The sequence below is a fragment of the Eurypyga helias genome, unplaced genomic scaffold (genome assembly GCF_000690775.1).
Source record: "Eurypyga helias isolate BGI_N326 unplaced genomic scaffold, ASM69077v1 scaffold32244, whole genome shotgun sequence".
Taxonomy (NCBI): Eukaryota; Metazoa; Chordata; class Aves; order Eurypygiformes; family Eurypygidae; genus Eurypyga; species Eurypyga helias.
The window spans coordinates 37036-50920 of NW_010248675.1; the positions used below are offsets into that span (position 1 = coordinate 37036).

Consider the following 13885-nt stretch of genomic DNA (forward strand, 5'->3'; position numbering starts at 1 on the left):
AGTAGAAGCCTAACTGCTGTTTTAAATGCCTTCTCTTCTCCCCACTAAAGCAACACTCATCACCATATGCTTCATCCAAGAAATAACCTGCTACTACAAGGATGAGTGGTGGAGTGTCAGAGATATTCACTCTGAGAATATAATGTTTTGTGAGAGCTAAGCTAGTATTTCAACTCACAAGGAACTTTCTTGCCTATTTCCCAAGGGAAAAATAAGCATACTTGTCTCTCACTGACAGACTAACACTTCCAACAAAAACCCTTCTATCATATCCTTTGCTCAACCCAACCCAGAGGTAAAGCAGCAGAATTCCAGTCTCCAGTCACAATTAAAATAATGGTAATTGCCATCACGAGATATGACTTCGTTGCCCCACTGGAAGTACGCATGCGGAAAAGGACACACCTTTGGAGTGTTTCCCCGAAGGCCTCTTGGGTAATGACTCCTCAATGGAATGTGTTGATGTATGGAGTACATTTTCCAAACTGTTACTGACACTGTTGATGGGGGTCTCGGACCTCGGAGTGACCTGGAAAGAAAAAAGCCCACAAAAATCCAATGAAACAAACTGAGGGAATGCACAAACATCACACCTTCTTCCAGAGTGAGCAGAACTGCTTTGAAGGCAATTAGGAGACGTTTGCCTCTTAAAACCATGGGGTGTTACCATTGATATTCCACAAGTAACAGCGCAGGGAGGTTGTTTTGGTCAGCAGCTATTCATAAATCTAGATTATGTTGGCTAATCTATAAAGCTACTTAAAGTATAATTCTTTTTTAAACAATAGTCACACAGCAGTCAGTTGTAGAGATACTGTAAGATCCTTAACCTCTCCACACTACAGTCCTTAACTTCTCAACAACAAAACCAGGGGAAAAGGGCTCTTGAAAAATAGTATAAAAATGTTTACGTCACCTACCTACACAGAGGCAGACTCAAGGTATTTCAAAGCAATTCCACACAGATTATAAGGAATGAATTCCGTTTTAGCAAAGAACTAATTCTCTTATCTTTGCCATTTAACAGCCTACTATCGTGATCATTTTTCAATGAAAAATTGCACACTAAAAATGCCCAAGCAGAAGGCTGCATCATCAAAACAGACTTCATGGCCTAATACATACCTTCTAAATTGCATTTAAACATTTTTACCATGACTTAAAACTACTGAAGCAAACAGGAGTCATTAGAAAAAGCAGTGCTGAACACTTCAGCCGCTGTCCACAAAAGCATCCGCAGCTACGGAGCAACACAACACCATCTATTTATTACCTGTAGTATCACATTCAACGCCTGCCTCACAAGCAAGGCAATGGCTCTCTTGTTTTCTAGGTAATGAGAAGCAGAAGTGGATGAACAGTTACATTAGCAGAACTGAACACAAGGGTTTAAGTAGCTTTAAAGAGGTGGTGAAGACTAACAAAGGCACTGGTACTAATGTATTCCTCGAACTGCAATTGCCACTTTCTGAATCAATCTGAAATCCTGGTATGGAGAGCTGTAATTAGAACTTAACATGATTTCAGCCTTTCACAAATCACAGGAAGAACGTGCATCTCAACATAACAAAAGCAGCCGTCCTTTATTCATGGTAACTAATATCAGCAACTACAGGTCCCTGTAAGGAAAAAGGCTCCCTCAGACCCTGTTTCCTTGAGGCAGTGCCATGGGTTAGGTCAATTTACTCTTAAAACAATACTTCGCTCACACTAGCATTACCCTTACATATTGACATCAATCACACACAATGAAAGCCCAAAAAAGTACATCCCTACTCCATACAATTACCTATTGTAAGCTCCATTTTAGCACTGATGTTTATAGGTTTAAATGCAGTTTAAGGCAGTATCACATGTGAAGGACTTGATATACTTGACATCTGTAGAAAAGCTTGTATGTGCAAAGAAATCCATCCAGAAAGACTGCTGAGGGTCAGAAGAAAGCAGGATTACAAGTACCTGCTTCCCTTTTTAGCACTACCAGTCCACTTTTTGATCCAGAAGTAAAGTTTACTTGCATGCTCCTTCCCCACAGCTTGCCACCACTGAAACACTTCGGATCAAGCTTTCACATCAGAAAGACTAGCCGTTAAACTTAAGCTTGCGGGGAGGGTGGGGAAGAGTTTAAATCTCCTTGGCAGAGTCAGCCTTTACCCAAGCTGCTCTCACTGTCTCTCTCCTGGAGCTCATTAAACTCTCACTCCAGTGGATTGCTGCGGAGAGGAAGTTCCAGCGGACTGAGCAATGACACCATCCTCCTGGCAATGGGAGATTGGACTAACGGAGCAAGCTAGGAAGTTAGATACAGGCAAGACTATGTTATCCTAACAACCAGGTTCCAAATATTCTGAACAATCAGCAAATATAAACACAGTACTTGAAACTGAGTAAAGACAGCCACGTGGTTTCAGGAAAAGCCCGAACCACGCAGTTTGTTACAATAAATTGCCTCCTATCTTTTATTCCCTCCTCTCCACTAACCTTACAATAAGCATTGCGTGCAGTTTCAAATTTGCATTTTGTTTATACATAACCCCCAATTCTTTCCGCAAAGATTTAATTTTTATATACTCAGTAAAGATTAACTTAGCCCATATGTCTTGACTGACTGAGCTCATATACTATCTGATTCAGTCGCACATCAAAGCAAAACAGTTTCAAATTGGCCTAGAAAAATCACAACGCTCTGATTAGTTCCAAATGGAGCACTTTGTTAGTGAGCTGAATGGTGTTATAACCAGTGAATCTGACTGCTTAAAGCTTTCATTCCACACTTTAAATAATTTTTTCCACTGACTTAAACATACCAACACTGCAAAGGTTTGGATTTGTTTAGGAAAAAAGTAAAATAATGAAAAATGGTTTGCAAATCAAGGTTCTATTTCCAAAATAGTAACAGCCTTTTTTTTTTTCCTCTCATTTGAGGCCAAGCAAAACAGAGGAACAATAACCCTTCAGCTACGAATCAGAAGAAACTGTCCTGGGAGGGTTGGGAAAAACACTGCCAAAAGTTTAACAGCAGATGCCCAGGAAGGACTTGTCCAAATTAATTGCAGAAACTCAGCGTCAGGTAAATTCTGGGAGAAATGTTGACCATATCCAAACACTGCTGTAATCCCTCGGGCTCATCACAAACAACCACTAAGTAGTCACTAGATTCTGACTAAGGAACAAGGCATTCCAGCAAGATAAGGATTCTGAGAAGTGATAAAAATTGCTTTGGGCCTTTTAGGATCTGAAAAATCCCTGAAGAAAGCCAAGAGGCCATTAAAGAATAAGCATCTGCTGTTCAAGAACTGTTAAGGGCTTGTTTTCTAGAGCAGTAACAGTCCACAGTAAAGGCGGATAAGCTGGCGTCACAGAAACGGTCAGGCTATATCTCACAACAAACCCAGGCAGTGACAAGTGACATTTTCTGAATGCAGAAAAACGCATGAATCACTCAAGGTCTAAGAGGGCACAGCACCAGACCTCTGAACAGAAGACTTGGGATTTTTCAACTGACCTTAGTTGAGAACATCAGCAGAAAGAGTCCATGAAGACTAAGCAAATACAACAGCAACCCCAGAGAGTTAAAGCACTTGAAATATTCTTCACTACACCTAATCTTACCCTTAGTAGAGGACCAGGAAGTGTCATCATTCACAAATCGTTCTAACAGAGTAGCCTGTAGGCTTATTCAAGGACTCCAGATGATGCACCACTCAGATCAGTGCAGAGGAGATTTTTAAACTTATTTTTTACTCAACTCTAATGCTGCATCTACTCCCCCCGTAGCAAAGCATCTGGCTCACAGACAACTGATTTTCTGGATTAAAACCTAGCTTTTCTCCCGAATTTCAAGTTAAAGTAGTAGCCATAACTGAAACTAACAAAGAAAAACCATCACTAATGACTGAGGCTCAGCCTGAATTATTCTGTGCCTGGTTCTCCACAGTAATCAAGACATTATCAAAACAGGTATCCGGTACTGAAAAGCGCATCCTTCCCAACAAGGGTTGGGCAGAAGGAAGGCACAACTGCTTTGACTCAGGGGTCAAGGACAAACATGTCAAGGTATCGGAGTCACTGCTAGGATTTCAGCCATCACCACATTTTTCCCTTTTCACCTGGCAGCAAACAGTAACCTTTTTTTCAGCAGAGTGCAGTGATTTTCTCCTCAGCATCAGAGATGTACTAACATAAATAGCATAGACCTTCTTGGAAGAGCAAAAAAATTCCAGAAAGCTCTCCAAACCCCTTGACCCATCAAAAAGCACACAAAAAAACCCCTGCACAACAAAACCACGAAGAGCAGTTACTTCAGCAGGTGGTATTTCACCTTCAGCCACTGCTACCTCAACCAAGACAGTTGAGGTCCACATGGAAAATGGCAAATCCGTGAAGCCAGAGTCAGTAACTGTCAGCTTTTCCCCCTGGGACAATGCCTAACATTTAATGTAGCAACGTTTCCATAAAAATAACAGGACTGATAGAAGTCAAACTTAATGTGGTAAGAATTTTACCAAAACAGCAATTATATGTTCCTTTTAAAAATAACTAAACAGAACACAAAAATACATGGTTTAATAGCAAAGTATTTGCTGACTTAGTTTGAAGCGGAGCCAGAACTAAAAATCAACATCGCTTACTACCTAAAGTATAACACGACTTAGAGTTTAAGGCAACAGTGGTACAGGATCTGAGGGAATAAAATAATGATTTCTATACCGAGTTAGGTGTGAAATTTAGGTCATCCATTACACAGGAAAAGTGAACACAATATAAAAGCAGCGAGTCAGTGAGAGTCAAGGGCCCCAGCTAAATCCCACACAAACACATTCTCCCATTGATCACGCAGAAAAACATTTTCACATGATAATCAGTTTTCAAAAGTGGTCAATGATATACTGGGAAATTCCCAGATAAATGCTTCAGCCAATACTTCCTTTGGAAATCTCCGTTAAAAAAAAAGGTTAATCCTGGTCAAACTGCCCTCCATGCTTGAGGCTGATGCAGATAACATGTAGGAGTGCACTCAGGAAGTGGAGTGCTGGAGTCTGGAGGGAGGGAAACCCAGTCAACCCCATTCACTCCTGCCAGTGTCATATTAGTGAGTATTAACAACAGCTTATTTTGAGGTTAACACCAAGGTCTTAAATGCAGTGCGATCCCATTGGCAAAAGTGCCCCAGCATAGGCATGATGGCAAGGATACAGCCCGTGCGTGTTTAGGCAGATGAGCTGCAATTTCCCAAGGCAGGGACATAACTCAGGTTCCCAAGTAACTTGAAAAAACACCCCGCTAACACTCAGCTGTCAGTCTACAGATGCAGGAGATGGTTCGGTAGGCGAAGTCTGAGCCAGAGACAAGAGCAGCCAGCTCAAGGACCCGAAACTCTGAGACTACAAAACCAGAGGGAGCAAAACCGAGCAAATACCATCTTAGTAGCAACAAGCCATTAGTCTGCCCAGCTGCTTGTGAAACCATAGCCTCAGGCACCAGTTCTGCATTTAGTTATCTATGCAAATACCTGTTCATCCACTAGAAGAATAAAAAGAAAAACTCCTCCTTTTAAAGATCTAGGCTCTCCCACAAGGATGTTTAAGGCTCACTCACCAACAAACCCTGCTTCTTGTATCCAGTAAAGTCCTCAACACTGCTCAACACTTAAATTTACCCCTACTCAGTTGCTTTGTTGGACTGGGACACAAATGCAACTGAAAGTGGATTGTGCTAGAAATCCACACAGTTCCAACAAGACCGGGTCTACCAAAATAAAAGATGGCAAGCACCATGTGTCCATGTTTCTCAACAGCTACAAAAGGTCCCACACCTATTCTCCTAGGAGGCTGGTAAAAAGCCATCCATCTTTAAACACAAAGGGTGAGGAGGCAATTCACAGTGAAATGGGATAATAGATCAGATGCTTTTGTCCTGCGAGACTATTACTGGAACGAAATGAGGCATGAAGTACTTAAATGCTGTGGGACAATCACACCTGCTACAAGGCTCCATTAGAGATTCAGGAGAGCAGATGGACCAAAAAAGGCTGGGTTGTATCTTCTAGACTGTCAGTTCTACTAAAAACCCTTTGCTTAAAGAATTGTGAATTGTTAATGCTAGGAACATAAATCTACCATACAGTGACTGGACTTTAATTACATCGTGCTGTGTGTCTGCCACTCAGGACAGCCAAAAGCAGCATTTGAAAACACCTGGCAACTCCGGTTTGCGCAGAGACGTGCACTCATCCCGTAAGCCAAACAAGCAAAGCTGCACTCTGCAAAGAAATCTCAGAACTCTTTAATAGCAGCTAATGCAATGTTTTCTGTCACCACTACACAGTCTCCAACCCTTAACCAGATGAGCTTGCCAAACAGGCAGAATATGTGGGATTTCCCGCTGAAAAGATACAGAGTTAAACTCTGAAAGGAAAAAACCTCTCTATAAAAGGCAACAGAAAAACACAAGTATTGATACAATAACCTCCAAAACAGCCTGTTTCATCTACCTCATCTTCCCCAGTTTACTACAACCTACCAGACATGCTGCAAGTGCAACCAGTTAACTCACACTCAGCTAATTCAGGTCACCAATTCTAGATTTCTGGTGTATCACGTATGCTTCAAAGACAGATGAGATTATTTTCCTTCTGAACAAACAAGAAATCAAATCTGAAGTTTACAAATCAGTCATTAAAAACATCTCAAAATCAAAACAGGTAACTGCTTATAACCAGACCTTGAAAGAGAGAACTACTGCTGTATATCCCGGCACTGATGTATAAGTATGTCCCCGTTTCTTCACCTGAATGCTACCAAAAGCTAAAAGCATAGCCACCAGAAGGCGGAACAGAATTCTCTTGGGAAGTGTAAGGAAAAGCGTAGCATGGCCCTATCTACTATACAAACCTTTAGCCTTTAAAACATTCATGTTACCTTGACTTCCAAGCTACCATACTTATGTCGCCAGTATAGGGGTGGGAAATTGCCCCATGGGATCAGTACCTACATTTGAGAGGTAAAAGGGATAGTCGAAGAAGCAACACTAAAATCTGCTGAAGTACAATCCAAGTGATGATATCATAAGCCAGGTAGGATGGTTCATTGCCACTCTAGTCTCTTCTGCAACAACTCACAAATTAACAAGGTTGGCAGAAATTATCTGACAAGTCACAAATTCACCGAGTTGTATTTCTTCCTCCTCCTCAATATCTACTTAAGTAATAGCTTGACTGTAATAAAACTACTTACAGTGGAAAAAATAAGACACTGGAAAAGAACTCATAATACACAGGAAAAAATGTTCACTTTCACTATTTATCATCATGACTTGGCAGGTCTTTAATTAAAATTAAGATCTTGCTCTTAAGTAATTGATCTTCTTATTTCTGCTCACTTCAGCTATTTACAAAAATCCCAAAACCCTATACTGGCCAGAACACCTGGTAAAAAGTTTATCCCTCCCAATGCTTATTATTGGTAATCATACCAATGGGACCAAAGGAAAAAATTGTATTTTAGCATGAAGCAAGAGCAAGGATTTTAGATATTCACTCATTACAAAACCCACGCAAAGAAATACAGACCTGGACCACATCAACATCTTGTTAGATTTAATACCTATTTCAAGTCCAAACAGGGAACAACTTCAACTTGCTCTTTTTCCAGAGAGTAAAGTCAAATTCTAGTTTAAGCATGAACACGGTTCTCATTTCAACCGATGAATTAGATCTAGCACTTCTATAGTAAGAGTCTGCATTCAGAGAAACTCTTATCTATAGTCTTGGGAATAACATTCCTTTTTCTTTTTTAAAGGAGAAAGGCCCTTCAAAAGCAAGCAGTAACACAGACACTGCAGTATGTGAATGCAGAAGATGACTGTACTGTCCCTTTCCCAGAACACACTTGAAAGTACCACAGGTACTGCAGCACTGAAGTCCACACAGGAATGGGAGGTCTACGCTGATAGAAAGAGGCAGTGCTGTATCTAATATCCAGCTGAACAACCTCAGTTTTCACATTTCAAACATTTAAAAAAAAAAAAAACCATGCTAAACCAAATGGTTAAATATTTCCCAACAAGGATGCTGTTCAGTACCTTTGAAGTTAGACACTGGAATGTTTGTTAGGTGTGGTTAACTACTGCTGGCTTTGCTTTTCCACCTAGGATCTGCATACCACTAGTACACCAATTGGATTAAAAGAGTTTGAAGTCTGGTCACAGTTCAAAATGTCCAATACCTTACAACAGACATTTTCATTCCAGAAGAGATGAGGCCTACTTCAGTGGTGCTTAGCTGACAACTAACAGTGACAAGGTAATTAGTAGGGGGGAAGGAAAAAAAAAAATAAAAAAAGAGTAATTTAAAGAAGGGAATTGGAACGCACTCCTAATACAAAAACTTCATTCAGCCTGTGCAAAAAATTAGAAAACAGTCCATGGAAAAAACAACATCATTATTAGCTCAACACATTTTTTGGCTGCTCTGTCCCTGATGTTTAGATGTACAGTCCATTTCCCAAGCAAACTAATTTAGGTTCTTAAATACAAGTTCATCACATAACATATGATTAGGCAAAGTGAGTTTGGTGGTAATACAGTTACTACATGAGACCGTTGTCTTCCAAGGATTACTTTACATGTTAAGCTCATTTCTGAAAATATTGTAGATTTGACACCAAACCATTTTATCAGTCACAAAGAACTTTCAAGCAAGAATATCATTAAGAAATGAGGCAGAACTAGAAGCCTCACATTTCGTAACTGGAACATCAAGAGGTATGTGCAACCCGTGTTGCCTCTAGTGCCCAGAATACTGAAAGGACATGCAAAGATTGCCACATGTCACTAGCTGGAAGCTTCAAGACCTGCCCCTACAGCTCCTGAGGTTAGTTTCATGTGGTTTTGAAAATGAGATCATTCCTGAGATAGCAACTACTGATAACAGCAAGTAAACACATCTAATGCTAGCTGGAAACTGTTATTAATATGTTAATTACTAAAGCTGTGAAATACCTTCAATGGGTAGGAGGCTAAAGATTAGGGTTTTCATGGTTTATTCTATCCCTACAAAGCTAGTACAAAAGCCATAAAGGCAGCTGACACAGATGGCTTAATAGCTAGATTGCTTAGTCTGTGAGGACTTAAGGACTCCGTTTCAACCCAACAAGTAGTAGTTTTTTTCTAATTCATCATTCCACAGATGAAATAAAAATCTCTGGACGTTTCTGAAGATGGAGTACCAACTTCAACCCCCTGTAGCAAACAGCGCAGAAGGGCGAAGGTACTTGAAAGAGATCCCTCATCACATCAGCTCTACACAGCTTCTAATACACAACCTTTAGTTATCTCTAAGTTTTAGATGAGCCTATGGAATTAGCAGGGGTGAAAAATAGCATCTTATGCTATAAACTGGAAATAGCCGCTGGTGCAGTATTTGGAAGCTGACTAGGCAAGAGCCCTTTTTTCCCATTCACAAGATATCAACCTGAAACAGCCACATAACTACAGTGTCACTGACTCTTATTTCCTTTCAGCCGCAAACAAACTAGTCAGACCTACTATTTCTGACCCTGGTTCTGCAGCTGAAGCCATAACCAGCTCATGGCACCAGCTGCACTTAAGAGCTTGTCAGTGGGCTAGCAGCGCAGGCACTGAGTAGCCACAGCATTATCTTACTGACCTGTTTTTACAGGACAATCTCAAGGAGTGTATGAAACAATTCCAAGAAACACAAGGTGACAGATTCATTAATAAATTCTCTTCTAGATCTATATCCTCAGTGTTACTAAAACATGTAGAAATCCTGATAGAAAAAGTTAGCCAAGGCAGAGATTCATATTATTATATCTAGTGAGTTCAGTATCCAAGTAGGTCCTGGTATGTCATTATCTACAAGACATAAGGCTAAGTGGTTCTGCAAAGACAGCATCACTGCAGTCTCAAGGCAACCAAGAGTGAAGAAAAACATTAAATTTTCACCTGTATCTCCAAAAATATGTTTGTGGTCACCAGTCGTACACAACAGAAGTCTGAACGGGTGGTTCAAGATGTTGGGAGGCAGTTTTGAGGCATTTCTCCCTTCTCTGTGGGTCACAGATTCAGCAGCGGCAATTTGCCTATCAAAGCACCCGGATGCTACACGCACAGGAGACATTTGGTTACTGGTTTTCATGTGCCCTGATGCTTCCAGCTCCACCTCCCCTACAGAGAGCAGCAGTCTGCAGCTCTAAGCACTATATATCAGCACAGAAATGAGCCTTCAGATGCTAGGCTCTAAGCGCCAGCCAAAAAACCACTGTGGCAAAGGTATAAGAGACAGCTGAATAGGCATCTTCAGGTACAAAACCAGCCTGAAAACTCCACTGCATCATTTCCAGTTAAAAATAGGGACAAAAGGTTTTGAAGACCTGGCTCTTTAGATACATACCTTGGCTTCGCTTGAAGAGTTTGCACTGTTTTGATTAAAAAATACAATAAAGTATACAGCCACCTTGAGATTTTACACCTACAAGCAGAAAGTTTGAAGAATTCACAACTCCAGTCCTGCAAGCGTTGGCAGCACTGAAAACCAGAAGAAACAGGTCAAGACAAGGGGCAGAAGTGGTCACCTTTACAGAGACTAAAGCAGTAGCCTGCTGCAGAGAGGGCAGTGTTCTTCCAACCTAGGGCAAGGAAACAATGTTCATTTTGTCCTATCAAGCAGAAACCATGAATCTAATAATTACTGACCTACTTAAAGCCAGCCACAGCCACCTTCTCCTGTAAAGATTCGATTTATATAATCTCAAAAAGCACAAATTTAAGCAAAAAGATATATGGGTAGCTGGTTTTGAGCCTCTCTGTCATCAGCAACTGCAGCAAAGACAACAGCAAAAAGCAGTGGTCTGCATCACTAACTTCAAATGCGTTCACCTGCCCCAAAGCAACTTGAAGAATGATGAAATGTTTACAGTCACTTTGTAATGACTGTTCAGTCTCTTCACTGTTATACACAGTTTATTTCTGAGCAATTTCACTGCAAGATGTGAAAGAGAGATGGAAAGAGGATTACAAACTCCAATCCTCCAGCAAAGAAGTTGCGGTTAGTTTTCAAGTTGGGTGGTACTTTCATAGGACTATGCAGAAGCCCCACGTGCCATTTGTTTCTGCAAAGAGAACAAGCAGCACAGCTCAACTTGTTTATTCAGGGAGGTGCAACAAAAAAGTTAAACCGTAGTTAGAAAAACAGGTAGTCGTGCAAGTGTTAGTCCCTATTCCCACAGTCAGGACAAGGGAAACGCTGAAGGATAACTAGCCCTGTTCACAAAGAGCTGCCTATTTGCATGCCATTGCACATCCACTCCATTCCAGCTTCCGAAAGTTTCTCAGGACCTCAAAAGGTGACCACTTCTCCAGCTCGTTTTCTAAGGAGGTCTGAGCTTGAGAATTTAGGAGCAGCATTCATCCAACTTAACACACAGCGTTGACTTCAAGTACCAGCTCAGCGTAGCTCAAGCTGTAGTAAAGCAACGAGAGTGATGAGAAAGTGCTGGCTCGGGGGAAGAATTTCTCCTCCAATTCTGAAGAGGCTGAAGAGCGCCGGGCTCTTGGCAGGCAGCAGCCCAGTGCAGCTCACTTTCTCTTGACATCTGCATTGGGTTTTTTTCTAGGTGATGTTACAACACAAGTATTGTCACAACTTAACTTGGGAACATCACAAGATTCAAGTCCACGGTGCTGGAATTTATTTGTGCATATTTAAACAGGACTGAATGGAGAAAGGCATTATTTTTTTTTCCACTTGCTTCATCCAACTCCTGATTTAAGCCAACTGCTTACTCTAGAAGTAGCAAAATTACCCAGCTATCAACATCGACAAAACTAACAATCTTAAAAGGAAATCCGCATCTGTGCAAACAAAATGCACATTCAAGAGACTGTGAAAGCAAAGTCACCTTTTTTTGTTCCCTCTCAACTATTCTGTACTTAGCAACCAGGATTCTTCAACACCAGTTTAATTTAAAAAAAGTATTTTAAAAGACACAATCTTTCAATTTCAGAAGGAAAAACACACCCCAATAATCAAGTGACTGTCCTGTATGCCTTCTGCTGGCACGAAAAATGGTAGGATGGATTCTCCGTCCATCTTAGATTGACATGAATAGTGCCAGAGTTTTTCAGCTCCAGAAATTGTGCACGATTTGTGAAGCTTTGAAAGCGTATTCTAAAAAAATTATCCTGCCTGTGTGATTTTATCTTTTTTTTTGGCTCATCTTATTTTGGGAGAACTCGTATATGATTTACAGTCTTTCCTCCCAAACCCTGGGTCCATGCATCTTTTGAACAAGGGAAGCTGCAAGTAGTTAAGTATCTGAAAGGCAGTTTTTTCTGGTTTTAATTATACCCTTTCTACATCCTGTGTGAAATATTCTTCCCATCTCTATTTTACTCACATAGAGGTTTAAGCGGCATAAAGAGGCATTCCCATACCCCTGTTCTTTCCCCTTAAAAGAAAAGGCCAGGAACAAGCACTGTTTGAAGACATGGGAAGGGAAGATGAAGAGAAAGACGAAGTTTAATAATACTCATTTAAATTTTACAATTAAAGCAGCGGTATCCCGAGACACCAGATTAGAAAGAAATCTGTATTCAGGAGAAGACCGAGCATGCTCGCCTTATTTTCATTTCAGACTCTGTCTGTCTGAAATTCAATGCTCAGTTTAATGGAACCTGCACTGAGCCCTCAGAAAACAGCTTGCTTCAGGATACTACTCCAATATAGGGATTCTCATAGCCTTTAGGCACACACTGTCTTTCCCAGCGGAAGGGTAGCACAGTTGCTGACTGAGCCCGTACATCCTCAAGAGCCACAGCCAGTTAACTGATCACAGACACCCACTTAGCTGGTACTTAGTTTAAACTTTCAAGCAGGTTAAATTCAGTCAAGATGACAGTTTGACTCCCTAATTTGTAGCAGGCTAGGAGCACTTAAGCGGTCAGTAACATATTTAATTACTAACAGCACCTCTTAAAACGTTACTGTATAGCTTAATTGCTGGCAATTGAATGAACGAACAGCAAGTTAATGACGGTGAACCACTGACACCAGGATCGATACCCGAGAGATTCAGGGTGACAGGCAACCACAACGTTTCTTTAAGTTCAACATCAGGAACTCAAAATGTTTGCCATCACATTCAGCTACAAAAAACCAACCCAGACTCACCAAGATGCCTTTGCCACTGGACAGCTACTCCCAAAGCTGATTCTCCTTTCCAACTTCTACCAGGGAAACTTTAAACCAGATACTTGTTCCTGAATCTGGAGATACTACGTTTGTTTCCCCTGCTAAATCACTGGTCTTCCATGCCACTGGCAGGACTGTCCCCTCAGCAGATGCATTGCCTGAAGCAATCAGTTACGGTTTACTGTTGCTGCCTGTTGATCAGCTTGTGAACCCCGTCTCATTTAAGTGTCATGAGCCTGTAAAAACTCCTGCGTCCCTTTTTTGCTCTCAGTTAACTATCTCCATCATCAACCAAGCTAGTGACCTCTGCCAGACTCTTAGGCTGCCATTTATCCCTAGACTGCCTGTACTGAAATAAAGGTTTAAAATCAGAGCTGAAGACACAACCCAGTGCCATTACGGTGTGTAAAAGCAGGATACCCACCTTATGGCAGCCAGGATAGGTTGCCATGGTGTTGAGGGTAGAGGTGCTGGGATTCTTGCTGGTGCTGGCCATGATATTCTGGATCTGGGTGAGCTCTTGCCTCAGCACCTGTTTCTGGTGGAAGCTGAATGCAGGGTGGTTGGATGCCATCGTGAAGAGCAACAGGAACTCATCCCCCGTGCGGCCCTCATTGAGTTGCAGCCCATAGTTGTTGATGACCGAATCGATGTGGGTGAGGGTACGGAAGA

General features: G+C 41.3%; 1 protein-coding gene across 1 annotated transcript in view; it reads right to left on the reverse strand.

Moving 5' to 3' along the window:
- Nucleotides 1-13885, reverse strand: part of ZCCHC14 (zinc finger, CCHC domain containing 14) — a 49758-nt gene that overhangs the window by 35584 nt on the left and 289 nt on the right. The window contains exons 1-2 of the mRNA XM_010151146.1: nt 13638-13885; nt 406-529 (exon numbers count right to left, since the gene is read on the reverse strand). The exon at nt 13638-13885 is cut by the window's right edge and continues 289 nt beyond it. Coding sequence (XP_010149448.1) covers nt 406-529; nt 13638-13787 — 274 coding nt within the window. The 5' untranslated portion in view covers nt 13788-13885. The remainder of the gene's footprint in view (nt 1-405; nt 530-13637) is intronic.